The sequence below is a fragment of the Cuculus canorus genome, chromosome 13 (assembly GCF_017976375.1).
Source record: "Cuculus canorus isolate bCucCan1 chromosome 13, bCucCan1.pri, whole genome shotgun sequence".
In the NCBI taxonomy this organism is placed as follows: Eukaryota; Metazoa; Chordata; class Aves; order Cuculiformes; family Cuculidae; genus Cuculus; species Cuculus canorus.
The window spans coordinates 4,864,494-4,884,946 of NC_071413.1; the positions used below are offsets into that span (position 1 = coordinate 4,864,494).

General features: G+C 51.2%; 1 protein-coding gene across 1 annotated transcript; it reads right to left on the reverse strand.

The window, feature by feature from the left end:
* Nucleotides 1-661: 661 nt before the first annotated feature.
* TCF25 (transcription factor 25) lies at nucleotides 662-20,047 on the reverse strand. The gene is made up of 18 exons (XM_054078952.1): nucleotides 19,841-20,047; nucleotides 18,344-18,511; nucleotides 16,086-16,160; nucleotides 14,385-14,509; nucleotides 12,856-12,921; nucleotides 11,640-11,722; nucleotides 10,939-11,069; nucleotides 8,330-8,432; nucleotides 7,298-7,391; nucleotides 6,125-6,217; nucleotides 5,385-5,490; nucleotides 4,850-5,009; nucleotides 3,728-3,815; nucleotides 2,998-3,156; nucleotides 2,201-2,291; nucleotides 1,810-1,889; nucleotides 1,138-1,210; nucleotides 662-903 (listed from the first exon to the last, which is right to left on the reverse strand). The coding sequence occupies exons 1-18, from the start codon at nucleotides 19,985-19,987 to the stop codon at nucleotides 745-747; spliced, it is 2,001 nt and encodes a 666-aa protein (XP_053934927.1). The 5' UTR covers nucleotides 19,988-20,047; the 3' UTR covers nucleotides 662-744.
* Between the last annotated feature and the right edge of the window lie 406 nt (nucleotides 20,048-20,453).

The window sequence follows — 20,453 nt, forward strand, 5'->3', positions numbered from 1 at the left end:
GCACATACACCGTTACACAGCAGAAATGGGAAATAGCTTTCCGGGCAGCAAAGAGGAGTTAAGGGTTTGAGTGTAGCTGACCTCATTCCCGGCTCTACAAGGTGAAGGCGGAGAAACAAGGGATCGGGGAGGAAACAAAGGGGCGAATCCTTTCCGTTCCCAGCATGATCAAACGGCTACAGCACAGGAAGGAGCCGCTCCCTGCACACTTCAGGAAGCGCAGGGAGAGGTACATACCAGGGAGCACCTGGCTTGTTCCTCTGCACCCCGAGTGATGGAGTGAAGACCACAAGCTCTTTATTAGCAAGCTGGAAGGTCCAGTGCTGTCAAGACCAGGAGCATTTCATAGAGGGAAGGAAGCTCCAGGCCAGGGAAAGCACAAAGGGCAGCATGGCTCGGGTGACACAGAAGACAAAAGCATCCAGCCACTAAACACAAGACCAGGAGAAGAGCAGGCAGGGGAACAGGACAGCGAATGTGCTTGGAGGCAGCCAGAAGGGGACTAAGCTGACTTGGGGCTGAGGGACAGCTGCTGTAGATTAGCTCTGCCATCATCCAACAGCCCTTGCCCCCCACAGAGAGATAAGAAATGTGCCTGCGGTGGCAGCCTCCCCCCCCCCGCCCCGAAACAGAGCCGACCCCCACAGCAAGAGCAGGTGACTGGGGTTTTTGAGACTTTATTGGAGCACAACAGAAACCGTAGGGGTGATTACAGAGGGGTGGGGGGAAATGCACACTCTTGGCTCAGTCCCATTCTCCATCGCCTTCAGGATTGTCATCTCGGGGGGGTTCCTGAAACTGGATGTTTGCCAGCATGTCCCGCATGGCTGCCATGAGTCTGTTCACCCCTTGGTTAAGGTCCTGTCCTGCTCCGGCCTCTTCATCGTCGTGCCTCACATCCCCCTGCAAGACAAAAGAGCTGGAGCACCGAGGCAGGGAGCTGCCGGCCCGCCAGCAGCAGGCAGGGAGAGAAACGATGCCGCTTGCCAAAAAGCATCAGGCTCCTCTGCAACCTGACGTTTACACACTGCATATGCCAAGAGCCACTCCCTTTGCAGAAACACTGTGCAGTGGAAAACTCATGTGCCAACAGCAAAAGTGTGCTCTGATCTGCCTGCAGCAGCTGACTGCACATACCTGCAAGTTAAAATTTGGCAACAGTGAGCGGAAGAAGAGAGATAAAGTGCTTTCGTTGGATGGATGATTCGTTCTGAAAGACATAAGTCAGACCATGGTTAGAGAGGCAGCTTGGTACTCAACCTCTTGCTGGGGCTGAGACAGCACAGAGGTGCTGGAGAGAACCACGCTGCCCGGAGCAACCAGAGACAGCCCCAAAACAGGGTATCGGGGTATTTGTGGGGATTTCTGACCCCAGGAAGCCAGCAGCTGGCCAGCCTCTAGGCAAAGCAGTTACTAAAAGCACTGTCAGGCTTGCTCTGAGCTCAGACAGCACACATGACAGATACGAGCTTCACCTCATGGGTCTGTGTGCACCACAGCTGGCTGTGCTTAGAACTGTATTTACCCCAAACCACCTCAGTTAAGAAACAGCCAGAATTTTTCAGTGGCCTTTGCCTTAATGGCTGTGAGCAGCTGCTGCTTCCGACAGTGACCACCAAGGAAAAGCAGCAGGACCAGTCCTGCCTGTATGCTCTGCCTGTCGGCGAGCACTACAAGTCAGGCGGCTCTTCCTCCAAGGCGGAGGAGGATGCCAGCTCCGAGCACCCACGTGCTGCCAGGCCTGGGGCTGAGGGCGCGCTGGGAACACGCTGTCTGTGCCAGCGCAGAAATGAGGGGTGGAGAAGGTACCTTTCCGGTCTAGTGTAGGAAATGATGGAGTCCAAAGGAGGCAAAGGGTCAAACCCCATCACAGGCTGCGAGGTCACCTCCTGCAGGATGGGGGAGAAGAAAGACTGAGTGAAGGCTGCATTGCCGGCAGCAGCAAACACCGAGGCACGGAGATGGTTGGACCAGCCAGACAGCCCTTAGTAATAGGGTGTGCAACAGCCAGGCACCAGCTGCAGCCCAGCCTGCCAACGCGTGCCCACTGTATGCCAGCCCTGGAAGCCGTGCATACAGGCCAATGTTTCTTGATGGTGGCTGGGGTTTAAAACGTGCCCAGCATCCACCTGTGCAGCAGGGACGCGAGTGTTGTCACACCACACAGTGCCACTGCCTGTGTCCCATCAGGGCCCCTCACCGGAGGCAGAGCTGCCATGGCTTCCTTGACCTCAGAGAGGATGATGTGCCGGTAGATATTCCTGGGTGCGCTCTGGTACCGTATCTTCCTCCTAAAGCAGGGAGGACAGCAGATTGCACCAAGCATGCCTCAGCATAGAGAGCTTTGCATTTCTGCTTCTCTAGGTGCATTGTCATCCTCATCACTGGCTTTGGAAGCACACTCCGTATCGAGCAGAGCTGGCTTACAGCAAAACCAAAGCCACTTGACAGTTGCTGACCTCAGACAGAAGAGTGGAACAGCTCACGGACACTGCATAGATGCCTTTCATCGGCTCTGTTCCTCTGCAGGTCAGCAGAGTAACCAACTTCAGTTTAGGACAAGAACTGACGCCTCTCTCTCCTGCTTCTCAGAGCTGTAAGGTGTATTGCACCCGCCCCATGCAATAAATGCCTGTGAGCTGTGCAGCCACCTCCACCCCTCCCAGCCAGCAGCAACTCCTCTGCCTTCCCAAGCGATTTCCAGGGCACACAGCTGAGGCTGGAGGAATCCAGTACAGCACATACTCCCCAGTAAAAGAGAGGTACAGCTCTTAATTCACATTTATGTAAAGTAGGGAGGAAGAGCCTCTGCCTTCCCGCAGTGTAACCCTTGGCATCAGCAGCTGCCATCAGGTTGGCAGTTGCAGGGCTCTAAGCAAGCCCTGCCCAGGACAGGCCCCCTCTCTTGTCTGCAGAGCCCTCCCAACCCACTCTGTTGCCATCTTTCATCACCCAAGCCTGGTATGACAGCCGGTCACCTCTACCTGCTGCACTCACTTGTGCTCAGCGTCCTCCACCAGCGGGTCCTGGGCATCCACCATGTGCAGCACCTCATTGACGTTGGTCTCCAGCCACGCCATAACAGCTGGGTCCTTCCACAGGGAGTGAGTCCTCACCACGTAGAGGGATGTCAGCTGGTTCAAGGCAGGAGGCTGGCTATGGGAGACAGTTGTTATTCAGGGCACTTTCCTCCTTCCGGCCTTCAAGTCCCTGTGCTGGCTGGCAAGAGCTCGTCTCTGCACTGCACTTCAGCGTGAGAACACAAACAGAGGAATTGCAGGCTCCCCGCTTTGCTACTTCCATCTACCTTCACCAGTTCTTCTGCCTCTGTCCGTTTTTGGAATAAGCGTAACCATGAGATGAAAGTGGATGCTGCCTTGACCGGAGGGGGAGACCATTCGCATGTTTAGGAGGACCACGTGTCAGGGAAATCCAGACTGGTAGGAGACAGCCCGCCCTGAGAGCATGCACATGTTCTCTCTTACTACATGTACTGACAAGCTTCAGTATGAACTTCTGACCCATCCACATTGAGGTGAGGCGGCTCTATTAGCATTATTGGTGGCCATTATGGGAATCCATTATCAAAGCATCTAACAGCCTACTCAGGAAAACCAAATATCCTCCTCTGCAGCTTTGTAACTCCATTAGCTGCCTCAGCAAGCAAAAACTCCACCACCAACAAAATCGATTCCTCCTCTTTACCGAGAATATGTCCAGGGCTTACCTTATTTGAGCATTCAGCCCAAAAAAGGAATGGGAGGAGACCACGGCATCGGGCTGCACGCTGCAGTGATCCAACAACGGCATAAGAACTGCGGGAGAAAGACACACAGCTCGCTTTCAACAGCCCAGCACGGAGCACCAAGGAGTAGCCAGTCACCACTGCCAGGGCTGCAGGGAGACAGACCCATCCTGCAGGGCCAGCACCCCACCGGGGCACCAAACGAGGACCCCAGCAAGGAGGGTGCAATGATGCTGCTGGGGATTATGCTGTGTTTTGATCTCTTTGATCCAATGAGGGAAATAGATCCAGACTAAACAAAAAAGAACAACAAACTATTTTTCCCCAGTGAAATAAGGTGCTATTTTCTGCACTTAACATTGCTGGCCTTTGAACTTGAACAAAGGTTTTATTTCAGTCACCACGACAAGCAGCAAAAAAATAGCTTCAGCCAACACAAACTAAACCTCTGTTTGAGAGCTGGTTATTCCTGCCTCTAAAGGCACACCCTCCCCCAGGCCCAAAGGGCCTGTATATCTCCTTTCATGGACGGCAGCACCAACTGGATGAAAGCAAGAGTGATGGACACCCACAGAAAGCACATCTAAAGCAGAGCAGTGCCTTGGAGGGAAAACCAAGAGACTCACTGTCTGTGGTCTGGGCAACCCTGGGGTGAAACGTTTTCCTGCTCCAAGACTCTGGTTCTCATCCTCCCCCAACTTGCACATCTGTGACCATTGTTAATAAAGGGACATCAGCTGCTCTGAGGAGGGTTTACAGCACGGTAAAGTCACTGTTCTTTTCCTAGTACATGAAGGGCTCACAGCCGCAGGGGTATTACCCGGTTCCACTGTTCTCACCAGCTCTGCCACGGTGCAGGAAGGCTGAATCCCACCAGCACACCAGAGGTAGGTACAGCAGTACCTGCCACTGCCGGGCTCTCCGAGCTGTGTCACCCTCTGAGTCAGGGCTCCCATCTCTCACAGATGGAGGCAAATGTCATTTGCAACCCACAGGCAAACTGCTGCCTCTGCATTTGACTGCCTGGAATCCAGCCTTTGCTCTCACAGATGAAGACAGCAACAAAGCCTGCAGGATCGGACTTACCGGTGGGGACAGACTTACCGCTTGGGAACATGATCAATGCAAGCTGGATGAGCTGGGCGGCTTTCTCCCGGGCTTGGCTTAGCTCCAGCTCCGAGCGCTCCTCCTGCTGGCTCAGGAAGAAATAGGCCAGCGGCACAGAGAAGGCAAAATTGGGCAGCTGGGACAAATTCCGGTGACTCTGCAGGATCAAAGAGAGAGATTTACTGAGAAATGATGCTATGCAGAACCATCTCGATGTGTCTGGACTGCACACAGGGTGGGGTTTCTTGCTTGCTGGATTAAGTTACTTTCCAGCCTCTGGCTTGGTGCCCCCACAACTGAGTAAGCAATTCTGCGTTCAATTGTTTGCAGGGTACCAGGATTACAAGAACAAACAACATAGCCTTTGTGGGTCATTCCAATGATACTGGGATGACAGCCTGGCCATGAGACAGACCTCAAAGGCCTAAGGTGGTCAGAAAAAACTCCTGCTCTGTGGCCCAGCTGCACCTCCAGCCCAGCCCAGGTGGGCAGCCCCCAGGAACCAGCTCTTCTCCCTCTGTTGCCAACTCACCTCCCACTCCTGGAACATGCGGGTCAAGAAGGTGTATTCTCTAGCTCGAAGGGCCAGAAAATCAATCATCAGCAGCACACACAGCGGATCGTTCTCTGGATCAAGGCTTCAGAGGGAGGTGACCACAAGGGGAGGAAAAAAAAATCAGTATCACAAAAGCTGAAGTAGTTGTTCTTATTTCTAAGTCCAACATGACTTTTCCACTAGCATCCAGACAGCTTCCATGACTTGGCAAGTGGAGATAATGGAACACAATCATTCCTGCATGGCCAGGACGACGGTGCAACATCCTGCCTGGTCTGTGTCCCTACACAGGTTAAACAGTCCTGCCGTCAGCACCCATGAAGAGGATCAATAGTCACAAATCAAGCAGGCTGAAGCCACCGCTGTAAATCTGCTCTGCAGAGACTCCCAGCCCTATCGATCAGCCAAGCCCACAGCCCAGCATTCAAAAGCAATGGCCATGCCGATCCCACCTGCTTGAGCCTCCTTCTCAACAATTACCTCTCCCCAAAGCAGCATGACAGAGACAAGTATATGCTCAAAACTACCCTGTAACACTGCATCTGTAAGGAGTGGAAATGAGACCCCACCACATCTGGCAGCAGTAGGACACCCCTGGCATTTTTGTCATGCCTAGGCTAGGTTTGGTGCGTTGTTTGAAGCATGCTCCCCCCAAGCCTGAGACAACCTACCCCATCGCAAGGGAATGGAGTACAGCCCTCTGCAGGAGCACCTACCTCAGGATCAGCTTGCAGAACTCCAGGGCTGTCCGAGGACAGCCTCTCTTCTCCAGAAGCATCATGTGCTTGAAGAGAGCCAGGAAGAAAGACCTGTGTGGAAAACATGAGCAGGTTTTACAAGGCAGATTTGGACAGAAGCACCTTGTGCCACTCAAGAACAGGGACTCACGGTCAGCCCCAGCTCCTCTTTCCTGAGCATCACCACTGGTGTGTAGCCAGGGGTGTCCATGGAACCCAGCCTGGTACAGTACAGGACGCCACAGACCACCCATATTCCCATATATTTTTTTCCAATCTCTTTGTGCAACTATAGAGACAACTAAGCCATGTCCTGCTTCATCCCTGCTCCCCCAGGCCTCACAGCCTTGTGCTCTTGCAGACCACCCAACAACTCAGGACAAGACAAACATGTAAATCCACAGAGTCTGCATCCTTCCTTGTCCCAGCCACATGTGGATGGTGGCACAGCGTGTGCACAATGTGCACGGGGAGGACTAACACCCAAACTGGGCAAGATACAGATTGCAGCACCCGAGTCACAGACAGAATGAAGCCCATCAGTGAGCTGCTACTGGAAATCTGAGCCACCTCCAGGTACATCAGCTTGGGAGGGATGACTTGGGTCAGCTGACTGGAAAATTCCTAGAATAAAGTCACCTTTCCCCACAGCTGCAGAGCTGTCATTACATAAAGAGGTGAGCCAAGAGCAGCACGAATGCTGGGGACGAAGGCTGAGCAGGCAGCACACAAGTGACCAAGCACAGCCATAAACAGGAAGTGAGTATTTTTGTGACAAAAATAAGTGCCGTTTTGGGCAAAGGGGGTACTAATCACAGGAGAAGGATGTGACAGGGAGGAATAATTAATGCTCCAATAAAAAAATCCCTCGAGAAAGAGGATACTTCGCAAAGAAACCTCAGCGCAAGAACTGCCTGTACCCAAGCATGCATCTCAGGAGTCACACCACTGCCTTGTTGAGGGGCACTGCCAACAACTGTTGAGCAGCAGAGCTTGTTCTGACAGAACGGAATATTCAAGGTCCCCCCGCCACTGCTCGCCAGTGCAGATGACGCAGCAGACATTGTGAATTTGGGTCTCTGTGTCCAAAATAGGCCAGGGCACGCTGTGACAGCTCTCTGGTACATGCGGGGCAGGCAGCGTGCTGCCTACCTGTTCTCTGGCCGCCGGTAGTCCAGCCTGCAGGTTCCACTGGTGAGACTGAAGAGAGGGTGGAAGGAACACTCCAGGCTGTACAGCGCCTGCTCTGCAGACAGCAAGGACAGCGTCAGGGCACACCACCACCCCGGCACACTGCTCACAAAACGGCAGTTGATTTAGCCCAGAAGACACTGATAGTTGAGAGGTCTGGTGCTAATAGACCATGAAATAAGCTTCTTCACAGCCTAGCAAGGTATAAAGCTACTTCACAGTACATGGTCCCAGCAGATATCCAGGCGAGGAAGCCTTATTCCTTTCTGCAGGCATTAAATCATACCCCACTTGTGTAAAGTAACTCTTCTGGAGAAGGTCTAGGATTGAGGTTGGTACAGCTGCTTCTGCCACAACTACCTTCACATGGGAAAGCCAAAGATCCGGTCCTCACTTCACCTCTGGCCCCTCCTATCATGCTGGAGAGCACATGCCCTGGTTACCAAACAGGATATCTCAGACACCCAAGAACGCAGCACGGCAGTCCGAGGGGCAGCCATCCTCCAGGATGCATCCTGCCCCTACGCTGCCCATGATGCTCCAAGAAGCAACACCTGATGTGCTGACCTGCAATGTGCTGATCAGAGGACAACAAGGCAGGCTGTCCCCGAGGGTTGGGCAGGGTCCCTGCCTAGGGCACAGGCTTCCTGGAGAAGCCCTTCACACTGTAGGACTTGGTAGGTACTAAAGCAGACCTGCAAGGGATGTCCTACACATGAGATTTTTCCCGTGTCCAGACAATCCTTCCATTCATTTTGAAGGTGAATGCTGATGTGCTTTGCCCCAGATAAGCACATTGGCTCTATTTAAAAGCCTCCAGCAAAAGCTGCTGGTCTGCAGGATCACATAAGGCCGAGTGCCCACAGTCACAGACATTGAGCCAAACCAACTCTTCTGGTTTGCAGTTTCTCTCTTGAAACAAACCCAAAACTAAACCCAAAGATTCTTATTACTAATTCATGCCAGGACATCGCGTCTCACTTCTGCTCTTACCTACGAGCTCACGGGCCATCTCCTGATCCTCCTGCATCCTGTACGCATCGCTGAGCAGCAGAAGGGAGTCCACATGGTACGGTTCCAGCGCCTGAAGCAGAGGCTACAAAAGAGCATGAACTTGATTACACAATGGCACAGATCACGGCTTTCTCATGCATTCTCCCTACAAAGCAAGCTCTGTAAGTGTGGTGAGGGGGCCAATGCCCTAATTCTGTAAGAGAGAGGGGCTGTTCTTGTCTCTCAGGCTGAAGGTGCAGAAATCCTGTTCCATACCATCAGAGAGACAACACTCAGACCGTAGGACAAAATTGGAGGCACACCTCACAGAACAGGCTAAAGCTATGGATTTAAAAGAACCTAAAAAGTCACACTGGGTCAGAGATGTTGCCCCATCTCCAAAAGTAGATGCCTGGGAAAGAGGGCACGAAGCTGGGCACATGTGATGACTCCCAGAGGCCAGCATTTCGGGGTTCAGGGACCCCCCACTGTCAGACATGCCACTAACATTAATGGTGCCTCCTCCTGGGAATTTGTTCACTAACTGACCAACTAACTGCAATACAGAAAGCCACCACTTAAGCATACAATGCAAAAAAACTTGCTTTACCTTCATCCTCGTGTTGGAAGGGACGGCAAGGACATCTCTCCCCACCCCATGCAGGATCTGAGCCCTCAAATGCAGCTTCCCTTAGGCACCTCCTTCCCAGCCAACCCAGCTTTTCCAGCACAGAGGCCATGCCAGGCCTTTGATCATCTTTACTGTCCTCCTCTGAATCTCTCCCCACCTCCTTCAGAAGATGAGGGCTCAGAACCGCACACAATATACAAGATGCAGGCAGCAGGCATAATTACATTTTTGTTTTATTCTCTATCCCTTAACACTTCTGAGCAGTTGATCAGGCTTTTGCTTCACATGGGTACTGAGAGGACATTTTGACACATCTATTACAATTCTAGGATCCAGCTCCTGACTGGTAATGGATTAAACCCATTTTTTTCCAGGCTTCAGAACAGAAGTTTAAGCACATTTCAAAAACCTCTATATTCACTAATTATAGTATAAACGGCCTACTTTGCCCAAGTACCTAAAATTCAGTTTCAGTAACAGAATACTGAAGCTACTTCAAATGTCCTCAAAGTTTAATTCTGGGACTTTTTCCCCCCCCAAACTAAAAAAAATATGGCTTCAAAAGCTCCAGAAGGTACATCTGGAGGGTATGGTATACCAGCTAACGTGCCCACCTACAGAACAAAACCTTTATGTTCTAGGCCATCCCAGTCCACCACTTTTGCCTGAGTGCTGCTTGCTTGACATTTTACCCCTTCCTTGTTTGCTCTTAAGTTCCTTTCCAGTCTTTCTTCTTGAAAGAAACGGAGCACTTAGAGTCACTGTGATGGGGAAAAGTGCTCTTCATGCACTTACACAACTTCACAAACAAAACCCTTTTAACCCACTGACAAGAGCAGAAAAACACCTACTGAGCAGGACTCTCTCCCCAGATGATGTTTTGCATGCTGGAACCACAGCAGCAAGGCATATCCAGGCTCCAGCTACGCAAAACTGTGTCTGTCACAGATAAACCGGTTGTGGGTTTGAAGTACTTCTGGCATCAGCAAACCCCTGCCTATTAGATTTTATCCATAACAGAAAATCAGAAAATCGAAGCTGTAGGAATATCTTCAAACATAGCCAGACCCATTTAACAAGGAGAGAGTCAAAACATACCACAGAAAACCTGTCCTGCTCTGCACAGCTGTGTGAGACAGTTTGAGCTGTCCTTAGGACGCTGGATCTCAGGTTCATCACTGCTTCTCAGCAATTACTTTGCACCACTTAATGCGAATCCCTCAGCCCAGTCAGCAGGCAAAATTGACGAGCTGGAGAGTGCAGTGGCCACGAGCAGAGGGTGGGAAAGCAGAAGGATGTAAACTTTATTTAGCAGACAATGGCCTCTTCAAGAAATTTCTCCAGGGCATATATCCAAGCTCATGTGGCCAGGGTTTTCAGAGCAAAAATACCTCAATTATGGTTCAGTATGGTGCTGAGCAGTTTTGCTGTTGCTTATAGCTACAAACTATAAATGTTACCACACAGTTTAATGAGCTCGGACACGCATGAAGAACCTTCAACACAAAGACTGTTCTGCTGAAATACCAAGAAAAGACATTTTTGATCCATGCAAGAGTTTATATAAATAGAACAGCTGTTAGTTTAGATTCCCATTTAAAGATTGGTTTATACAATATTGTTCCTTTCCCAGCTGAAGAGATGAGACAAAGGAGCTTTATTCTTACCCTTTCAGCCAACTGATTGGTTCCCACAGGCTCCTCTCCCAGATGGCTACCTGGCGTGCTCTGGGGCAGAGCCACCAAGGCTTGGCCACCAGCCTCTGGATCTCATTTGCAGCAAGGTGGTCACTTATCTTATGAATATGGTGAAAGAAGAGCTCAGCAAGCAACGCAACCTTGGGCACGGGGTTCTACTGCTTGAAATGAGACTGGCCAAAAATAAGCACCAGGATGCATGAGCCCACCTCCCCTGCCAGAAAAAGGGGCTGCAGGAAAGCAGGAGGTAACAGTATGGGCAGCCCAATTTGGCAACATACCACAACGCTGTTGGGGTCCATGGACTCTATATTTTTCAGGAACAAGAGCTGCACTTGCTGGTACTTGCGATGATGCTCAAACGTGAAGTACTGCACTCCCCTCCTGGTCTCCAACAGCTGCATGGTGATACCTAGAGGGGGCATAGGAGACGTGGGTAAGACTGCTGCCAGCCTGCAAGCATGAGCGGCAAGAGAAGCTCTTCTGCTTCCTTATCACACAGAAAGCTCATTCACACCATGGAGCACAAAGCCAGATGTGTTTTCAGAACCTCACAGAGAATTTCACTCCTTTTCCTCCTCCCGAAGTCTGAAACCCATCCAACAAGCCCAGATTGCTTGCTCTCCCACGGATATTTCCCATTATCCAGAAACGATTGCAGTATGGGAGGAAGTACTTATCACCTGCTACTTCCAATAAGGGGAGAAAAAAATGCTCAAATGCCGAGATACAATACAACAGAGTTCTCCCTAACGAGAAAGGAGGTTTTTCCATCAGCTGATGAGTAGTTCCCTTTCTGCATAAGCCAGCACGAAGCCTGGGCCTGGCAGCTGATGAAAGCAGCTCTGGTTTCCATGCGTGGAGGCTCTAGGAAAGGCAGGCTGGCAGGAACAGCTGCCTGCGCCAACACGTGCACAGGACTGGTGTGCCCCAACAGCTAGCAGCAGTGTGGTGTTTTGGGAGGTGGCACTGAAAGCCTCACCTGTGCTGGTGTAGCGTGGCCAGGAGTTGTCGGGTGCAGTCAGCCACGTGCCACGGACGTTTTGGCGCTGCCTTTGTCTTGGCCTGAAGAAATAAATAGGAAAGGTCACAGTTTCTCTATACTAACAGAATGAGGACGGCTGAAACCAGCCAGAAAACGGATGATTCAGGAAAAACAACAAAGAGAGCCAACCTATTTCTCAGCTGCAGCACTGCCACATGGAGCTTTTGCCCAGAGCTTTAACATGGTTGCCTTCAAGACACAACATACCTTTACTCAGGCTCTGCCTTGCTTCAACCATTCCTCTTTGGGCCAGCCAGTGCCTCCAGCATCTGCACTTCAATAGCTTCCCTCCCCTGTTTTTATTCCTGCCAAATTCTCAGCTGCCTCTTTGCTTCAAACAGCTTCCCAGGTCCAATTAAGAGCCCCATGTCCCTCTGACTCATCTCTCATCCCAGCAGTGCTTTCACAAGTCAACTGCTTTAGTTTAAGCTGTACTCACAAATGCAACCAATTTATTGGTTCAAGACAGGAGGAATTCAGAAATCAAGGCCACTCTAAGAAAGTCATGTCTCCTCAGTAAGGGACGGCTTCTTCATCTCCCTCAAGCACTAAATATTCTTCATAGACTCTCTCAGAGAAGGCTTCTGCTTCCATCATCACGGCTTTGAGCTTATGTGCACATTTTTCAACCAGGTCATGAAAGCAGGGATTTCTGGATAAAGCTGACCACAGTGCAATGGGTAATCGCATAGAGACCTCACACCCAAGAAGCAGTAGGTTCCTGGGGCCCTGAAAGCAAGTGCATGAAACCCTCTGGAAAGTATTTAGAGTCCACTCTGTAGGATATCAGAGACTTTGGCATAGCAGCAAGTGACAAATGTTAGAGGCGGGGAAAAAAAAAAAAACTAAGAGTCTATACTCTGAATTCAAGTGAAAGGACTTTAGAAGGCTGTTTGACAGTAAATTAGAGAGGAAACCAAGAGAAGAAAAAGCAAATGCTTGCAAAAGCCTTAAGAGGTCTTATTCCTCCCCTCCCGCATATCACAAAAAATCACTCTCCTGTCCCAAAAGCGACTGCTAAATGAGAAAGACACCCTGAACCTTGGATTCCCTGCCTGGGTGAGGCACTGGGAGCTCGGCAAACTGTACCAAGGGAAAGACAAACACACCAACTCAGACTTTGAAAGGGTTTAATATTAAATTCTGAACTAACCTCTGATCACCAAGAACAGCGCGAGCCCCAAAGTATCTCTTCAACTCATTCTCTGGATTCAAGTTTCTGGGAAGGTTTAAACAAAAAAGAAAAGCTACTGTCAGTTAAACATAGCCAAAAGTCTCACAGGTAATGCCAAATGCTCTGTATCGTGAACTGCTCTGGCCAAGCCCCTGAACTTTCACCATACAGAAAGGAGACTAAAAATGATCAGAAGAGAGACATTGAAATCACATGCACGCCTCCCTCACGCACTGTTCCTGAACAACGCTGAGCTAGGGAATACTTCTGCTGCCCTCTCCAGGGCAGCTGGGGCCTCGGTCTAGCACACTCCCAGGACAGCCGCCAGTCAGGAGCGCACACCTGGGGTACGTGTGCCTGGAAAACATGAGCTATCTCCTGCTGAGCCAGGCAGCGGCAGCCTGCAATTTAGGGCAAGCACCATAACGACTGCGCAAAGGCTGGCAAGGATTAAAATACATTTTTAAAATACAAAGATCTTGTATCAAAGCATGACAACACCTACAGTTTTCTTGATCTAACGTTTGGCCCAGAGAAGGGAGGCGTATGTGACACAGGTTCTCTCTGCCATCCAGCAAGCAGGCCTTGAAGAGGCAGTGGGAAGGCTGAGATTCAGCACTGCCAACCCTCACCCACTCGGAGATTATGCTGTCAGAGGTTTCTGAATGTTTACCTGACCAGAGATGTCACTGAGGCTTAAAACCACCTCAAGATAAACAGATATTCCTGCCTTTACTGATTTGTCCCTGAACAGGCTGCACTAGCACCGAGTGCCCACCAGCCCAGACTCAGTTTTGATGTTTCCAAACCTGGACTGGTTAAGTTGTTCCAACTACAAGTTTAAATGTTTGTTCCAGAAACAAAAAGAGCTACCAATGTCTGCACCAGCTCAGGGCTCTGAAACACGCTGGACACACCAGCTGGCCCACTCCCAACAGGCACAGGTGTTACATGTCTCCAGTCTGAGGCCAATCCATTCTTCCGTTCTTGGACACACTTGGCACTTAGTCCACTTTGTTGATGGTGACATGTGGGAAAGGTTAAACAAGTCAAACCAGCTTTCCTGGTGACATTACATCCTGGCAGTGCTCAGATTTCCTCAGAGGACAGCACGTGCTGTGCTGGGCCCTGCTGTTCACAGTTTGAATGCAGCCAACCACCTGGCCAGGTGACTCTGATGTCAAAGCTTCATGCAGCAGGGCTCTCAGCAGCTCTGCAGAGATTCTCCTACAGAGTCACAGAGTATTTTAGGCTGGAAGGCATCCCTGGAATCTAATCTGGTCCATTCACTCACTCAAACTAGAATACCAGTCACCACTCCAAACCAAACACAGCTGTACAAGCTGCGGTTAGAAATGGGGATGCGCACAACCATTATCACAACTCCTTTCAAACAAGGTCATGAATTCATGGCCAGATCACACTGGGAGGCTCACAATTCCCTTCCTTGGGGGAATGGATATCCTTTTCACACCCAAGGCCAAAATCTGGAAGGAAGCAAGCACTACCTGTGCTCTACGTAGAGCAGGGGTCTGCTGTCAGCGATTATTCCACTCTGTGTCTCCTGTGACAGCCCATTGGTATCCTCAATCTTTTCCAGCAGGTTATCGATGTTTTCCAGGTCGTTGTCTTCCTTAAGATAGGCACACGCAAACACAAGGCAGTTACTATAGAATGAGTCACCACTGCCCTTCCTACCCAGCCTTCGCTGGGCTTTATCTGGTTTACTGATACTACAATCCCTATAATATGAAATGTTGGGGTGCTGACTTTAATCACAAATCTTTAAATAATCAGCCTTGACCATCTACTTTCTATGGAAACACTAAGCTACTGCTGTGACTTTTGTAATAAGACATCAAACACTCGCATGAGTATAACCCAGCTCTAACATACTCTGTTCTCACTTTTCCCATCTTCTAACAACCCAAAGAATATATCCAGCAGTGCTTATCCTGATTTTCTTCCATTTCTCCCCACAAATAGCAAGTGATGCATTTCTTACGCAGCCCTTTCACATCCTCATGATGTATGTGGGTGGAACATGGAATTCCATTCAGGACACCCAAACAGCACTGCAAACTTGCCTTTGCCAACTAAATATAGCCACGCTGCATGGAGTGAATACACAAAACGTTTATGAAGTGCCTTGCATTTAAGTGCTTGAACAAAGGTAGCGTTATCTATAGCTAGCAAATCATGCTGCCTGTTTCTGGGTATGAAGACTCCCTAGAGCCTATAGATGGCAGATGTGACCCTATTGATTGTTACTCTCAAAGCAGGAGAGGACACGGGCTCTTTGACCAGGTTCTCTACCTTAGTAACTCACTTCTGAGCTTGCCCAGCTGAACTCCCACAGAGCAGGTGGCCAGCTGGGCATCCACATCAGAATCATGGCTCACCTGTTTATACTTCAGCATCCTGTGGTTCAGGATGTTTAGCCAAGGATCTCCCTGAGCGAACAGTTAAGACTCTTAAACCTTAGCAGAAAACCAGCTCCTACTTGAATTTCTATTTAATTTGAAAGACCAATGGTTGTAATTCATTTAGACTCCCAGCCCAGCTCAAGTAGATTAAGTATATTCAAGCATACACATTTGTTTCTCATAGCTTTATCCACAAACACAGACACTGGATACATTTCTCACTTCCAAGCATACTTCCTTAGGGGTGGACAGCTTAGAGAGAATCACCATCCCCTTGCTCCCTTCACCACTGAGCCGGTCCCACAGGAAGCACCTGGCAGTGCACATGCTGGTAACGCACTGGCAGACACTCCTGCCAGCGTTCTGCTATCAGCTGTCAAATGACAGAGAAGGTGCTCGGCTCTGCACGAAGAAGGGAGCGTGATGATGCCTGGCAGTGAGAGCTCTGCATGGCTCTGCAGAGCCAGGAAAGCTACCTAAGTAGGGCAAGGAAAATATAATGAAAACACAAAATCCCTTGCATAGTCCCCCCTCCTATGCGAAGCCTCCAAGCAGAGATGAAAGAAGATGCCACTGGGAAGATTTCAACCCTAAGCATCTGCAGCAGAGCCGCGTGAGTCCCGGCTGCATGAAGGACCACAGTCAAAAGCCGCTGTTGCCATCTCGTAATCTTAAATGAGTTAATGCAAAAAAGCAGCATTTTTCCCTTAATCTTTTCTGCAGCCACCTCGAAGTAGCCAGAATCTGCACAGTCACTAACCCTCAAAGCAAACACAGACATACCAGAGTCTCCCCTGCTGAAGGTTTCTTGGTTTTCCTTTTCTTTTTTTTCTTTCGTGACTTGTTACTCAACGTAGGCTGCAAAGATAAACAGAACTGCTGTCAGACCATGTCCATGGACCATAGGGAGCTCCACACGGGAGAGGTGAATTTCCCACAGGGATCAGCATGCCAGGAGGATCCTTAAATGAAACCAATATTCATCTTTCAAGTTTGCTGGCAAGTGGAAATTAAGACACAAAGACAAAATGGAGGAAAGCACCAAAGGTTTACAAATGCAAGGGTTAAACCTCAGCTGACTTTCATATCAATGTCTGAGATACAAAATCAGGCAAGAAACAGTTTAGACACTCCTACTGTGGAAGAAATCTTTTTGGCACTCCTTTGCTGTCTAGAATAAACTTTGTTCCTGTCTTCCTAGTGAGCACAGCAGTTTCGTCAGTCACTCTGATTTCCACAGAAACCAACACCTGCCCAAAAACACCACTTTGTACAGGCTCCACCTGCTGCAGACAGAGCTACTTCAGCTCACAATGCTGTGTGGCATTCCCTAACCCGACAGGCACACTGCTGTCCATGCTGGCTCTTCCCCAGGGCATACAGAGCTGAAAAGTACATTTCCAGCACCTAGGCAAGTCATACAGAGAGTAACAGCATTACCAGAACAACCCACAGCTCTTGAGCTGATTTCAGAACGAGGGGAACACACAGCCCAAATTTGACCCTATCAAGTGATGGGGAAATGACCGCCAAGGGCTCCCAGGTTTCTGCCCAGGAAGCTCAAAGAGAAGCAACAGGTCCACCCAGCAGTGCTCACACATCAAATTCACTGGATCAGGGTCTGCTGGAGCCACCACTCATGTAAGGACCGATTAAACAGAGCCAATATCGCACATCCAGAGCATTCCCAACCCCTCTGGGCTGGCTGAGGCCACCAGCACAGCTGGACCATTCACAGACAGTGATCTTTCCTCCTCTGACCACACTGCCTGGCACCCAAAACCCACACGCACAGGCTCCGAATGCTCCACCCTAATGGGTGAGGCCAGAGGGCTGATCCTCCTTCACTCTCACCTCCCATCCCAGTGAGATATGGGCTAGACTTGCAATGTTAAATTATTAATAAAAATGCCCTTTCCCTATGTTCCCCTGTAACAGTTCTGCAAGGAGACACTTCTGAGCTGTGTCACGGTTTAACCCCAGCCAGCAACTAAGCATGACAGTCTGCTCACTCACTCCCCCCTGCTGGGGTCGGGGAGAGAATCAGAAGGGTAAATGTGAGGAACTCGTGGGCTGAAATAAAGACAGTTTAATGGGGAAAGCAAAATTCATGTGCAGAAGCAAAGCTAAATAAAGAATTCATTCACTGCTTCCCATCATCAAGCAGGTGCTCATCCATCTCCAGGAAAGCAGGGCTCCATCAGGTGTAACATTTACTTGGGAAGACAAATGCCATTATATAACATCACATTTTCCTCTACACTAGACACTTTTAAGGCTCAGCTTGACAAGTTTCTGGGCCATCTTATTTAAACTATATATCACCTAAAAGGTTGGACCAGATGATCCCTAAGGTCCCTTCCAACCTGGCATTCTATGATTCTATATGATTCTATCATTACCCCCAATGTTCCCTCCTTCCTCCTTCTTCCTCCAGCTTTACACTGCTGAGCACGGTGTCATATGGTGTGAAATAACCCTTTAGTCAGTTGGGGTTGGCTGTCCCAGCTGTCTCCCCTTCGAACTTTCATTTGGGAACCCACTCCCTGCTGGGGTGGGATGAGAGGCAGAAAATGCCTTTGCTCTGTGCAGACACTACTCAGCAGTACGGAAAACATCCCTGTATTGTCAATTCTGTTTCCAGCACAAATCCAAAATGCAGCTCCATACCAGCTACTGTAAAGAAAATCCACTCTACACCAGTCAAAACCAGCACAGCAGATACAGAGCACAGGAGGTAATCTCAACACAAAATAACAACAAAATGCTCCTGAAAAGAGTAAATTCAATGTTTGGTTTACGTTGCTTGGAGTCTTCACATCATCTACTCCAAAACAAATGCTTCTCCGAGCATTCGTCCACCAGCCAAGCCCCACATACGCTGCAGAGCTCAATTAACCATGCAGCGAAGGGAGCAGAGAATCAATGTGCGTTTCAGACTCCCAGGGTGCTTTCCTTGCCCAGCCTCAGCACTCCTGAGGACACAGCACAAGGTCTTGCTCAGGAACCTCCCCTCTAAAATTAAACTGTGGTTTAGTTACCGTTTGGTCTGGCTGCTCTGCTTCGTCCCCATCCCTCTGCGCATCACCTTCAGTCTCTTCAGTTACAGCCCCTTCAGTGTTCCCTTCTGCTGCATCCCGCCCGCTGAGCCGGGCATCCGCTCGCTCCTCTGTGGAAGGCAGGTCATCCTCTGACTCCTCAGCAGGGATCTGCACAAACAGACAGACAGACAGTGAGCTAAGGCTGTGCTCTGCTCTCTCCAGTGCCTGCAGGACAGAATTCCCCAGGGATCCGATCTGTTCCACTGAAATGGAAGAGAAAAAGGTCCCAGAAGCAGCGCACAGTGCTTGACCAGCTTCTCCAGCAGATATATGGGGACAACTTCACATTTAAAGTGTGCTGCCCAGCAGGCACCTCGAAGAGCCCCGTGCCCACCAACTTGCAGAGGACCACAATAACAAGCCCACTGCAGGGCACAGCCAGGAGAAAAAAGCACGGCCCTATCTGGACTCTGCTGTTCCTTTGGAAGAGGCTGTGAAACCAACCTTGTGTATGCTCGCACAGTCAAACCTCAGGAAGGAGAGGGAACCACTAGGATTGGCCAAGGTGCCCAGAGAGGAAGGACCAGGCTCTGTCACCCCAAAGACTCATCTGTGCCACCAGGGCCTGCCTGAACCCAACTGCCAGCACCAGGACCTTGTGGGGCTTGGAAGATAGCAGGAACATTCCTAAATATATTTTCACCCCCCTGCTTTGACGTCCCAATACTCAGGCCTAGCACTAATAGTATCCCAACCCAGACACTGCAGTGCCTCCTGGCCTCCCTCCCATTCCTTCCCAGTGCAGTCCCAGTTGCTGCCCCTCAGTCCTCCCCACGCCCCGTCCTGCTCCAGCTCCCTCCCTTCCCTACCCCCCAGCCGAGTGTCTCTCATCACCCACCAACCTGACCCCCTCAGTCACACTCCAGATACTGTCCCTGACCCCACCTCCTCCCAAAAATCGTCACCTCAGTCACCTCCACCCAACCACCGCTCCCCGGGTGACTGTCACCCCTCTCGGTCACTGCCACCCAGGCTCCCTGCTCTCTCCAGCCAATTGCCCCTCCCCAGTCACTGTCACCCTTCAGCCTCCTACACTCCCAGCCACTGCCACCCCGGCCACCCCCTCCCACACACACCGCCACCCTCTGACACCTGTCACCCCAGCTATTCCCTCCCACAGCCACTATCACCCATCACTCCAACCATCTTCTCCTATGCCCGCTGCCACCCCTGTCACCCCAGCCATCCCTTTCCACACCCGCTGCCACCCTTGTTACCCCACCCACCCCCTTCCACCCCCATCACATCAATTGTCCCCTCCGACACCCACTGCCACCTTCCCACACCCACTACCACCCCTGTCACCCCAGCCACCCCCTCCCAAACCAACTACCACCCTCCCACCCCGTCGTCCCTGTCACCCCGGCCACCCCCTCCCACCCCTGTCACCCCAAATGACACCTCCCACATCCGCTGACAGCCCCGCCGCCCCCTCACCAGCTCGAAGCGGTTGCTGACGCCTCTGCGGGGCGGCGCTCCCTCCCGGCAGCGCTGGGGGCCGGGGTCCAGACCCAGCTCGCCCAGGCCCGGCTCCTCCTGGCCCCGCTGCTCACCTCGCAGCCGCCGCAGAGCCCGCCGCGACATCGAGCCCAGCGAGGCGCTTGCACCCCTCTTCCGCCCCTCTTCTCACTTCCGCCCCGCCCCTTCCGGGCCGCATTTTCCGGTCCCGCCCTGCCCAGCCTCTGCCCCGGAGTGCCTTGCCCAACTGCGCCTGCGCGCTCCTCCCCTCCCTCCCGACCCTACCGCGCCTGCGCAATTCTCCAAGCCCCGCCCCCTCACGACGCCCCTCTGCGCATGCACACTCCTCCTCGTCCCGCCCCTTGCCTCCGGTCCCGCCCACGTGCTGCGCGAGCACTACGCATGCGCACTCCTCCCCGTCCTGCCCCGCCCCTGTCCCTCCCACGTGCCGGTGGGGTTGCGCATGCGCACTTCGTGCGGCTCCGGGTCTCGTTTCGTGTCCCATGTGCGGTGTGCGGGCGGTGTGCGGGTGGTCGCAGGGTTTCCTGCAGCCATTGTGAGGGTTCATGACGGGGCTCAATCCCGGGGAGGC

Excerpts from the sequence above, each read along its gene's own strand:
- TCF25 (XM_054078952.1), bottom strand. The coding sequence starts at position 19,987 with ATGTCGCGGCGGGCTCTGCGGCGGCTGCGAGGTGAGCAGCGGGGCCAG. Across the intron at positions 11,070-11,639 it reads GCCACGCTACACCAGCACAG|GTATCACCATGCAGCTGTTG; the intron begins GTGAGGCTTTCA and ends TGCCCCCTCTAG. Across the intron at positions 3,157-3,727 it reads GGGCTGAATGCTCAAATAAG|CCAGCCTCCTGCCTTGAACC; the intron begins GTAAGCCCTGGA and ends TGTCTCCCATAG.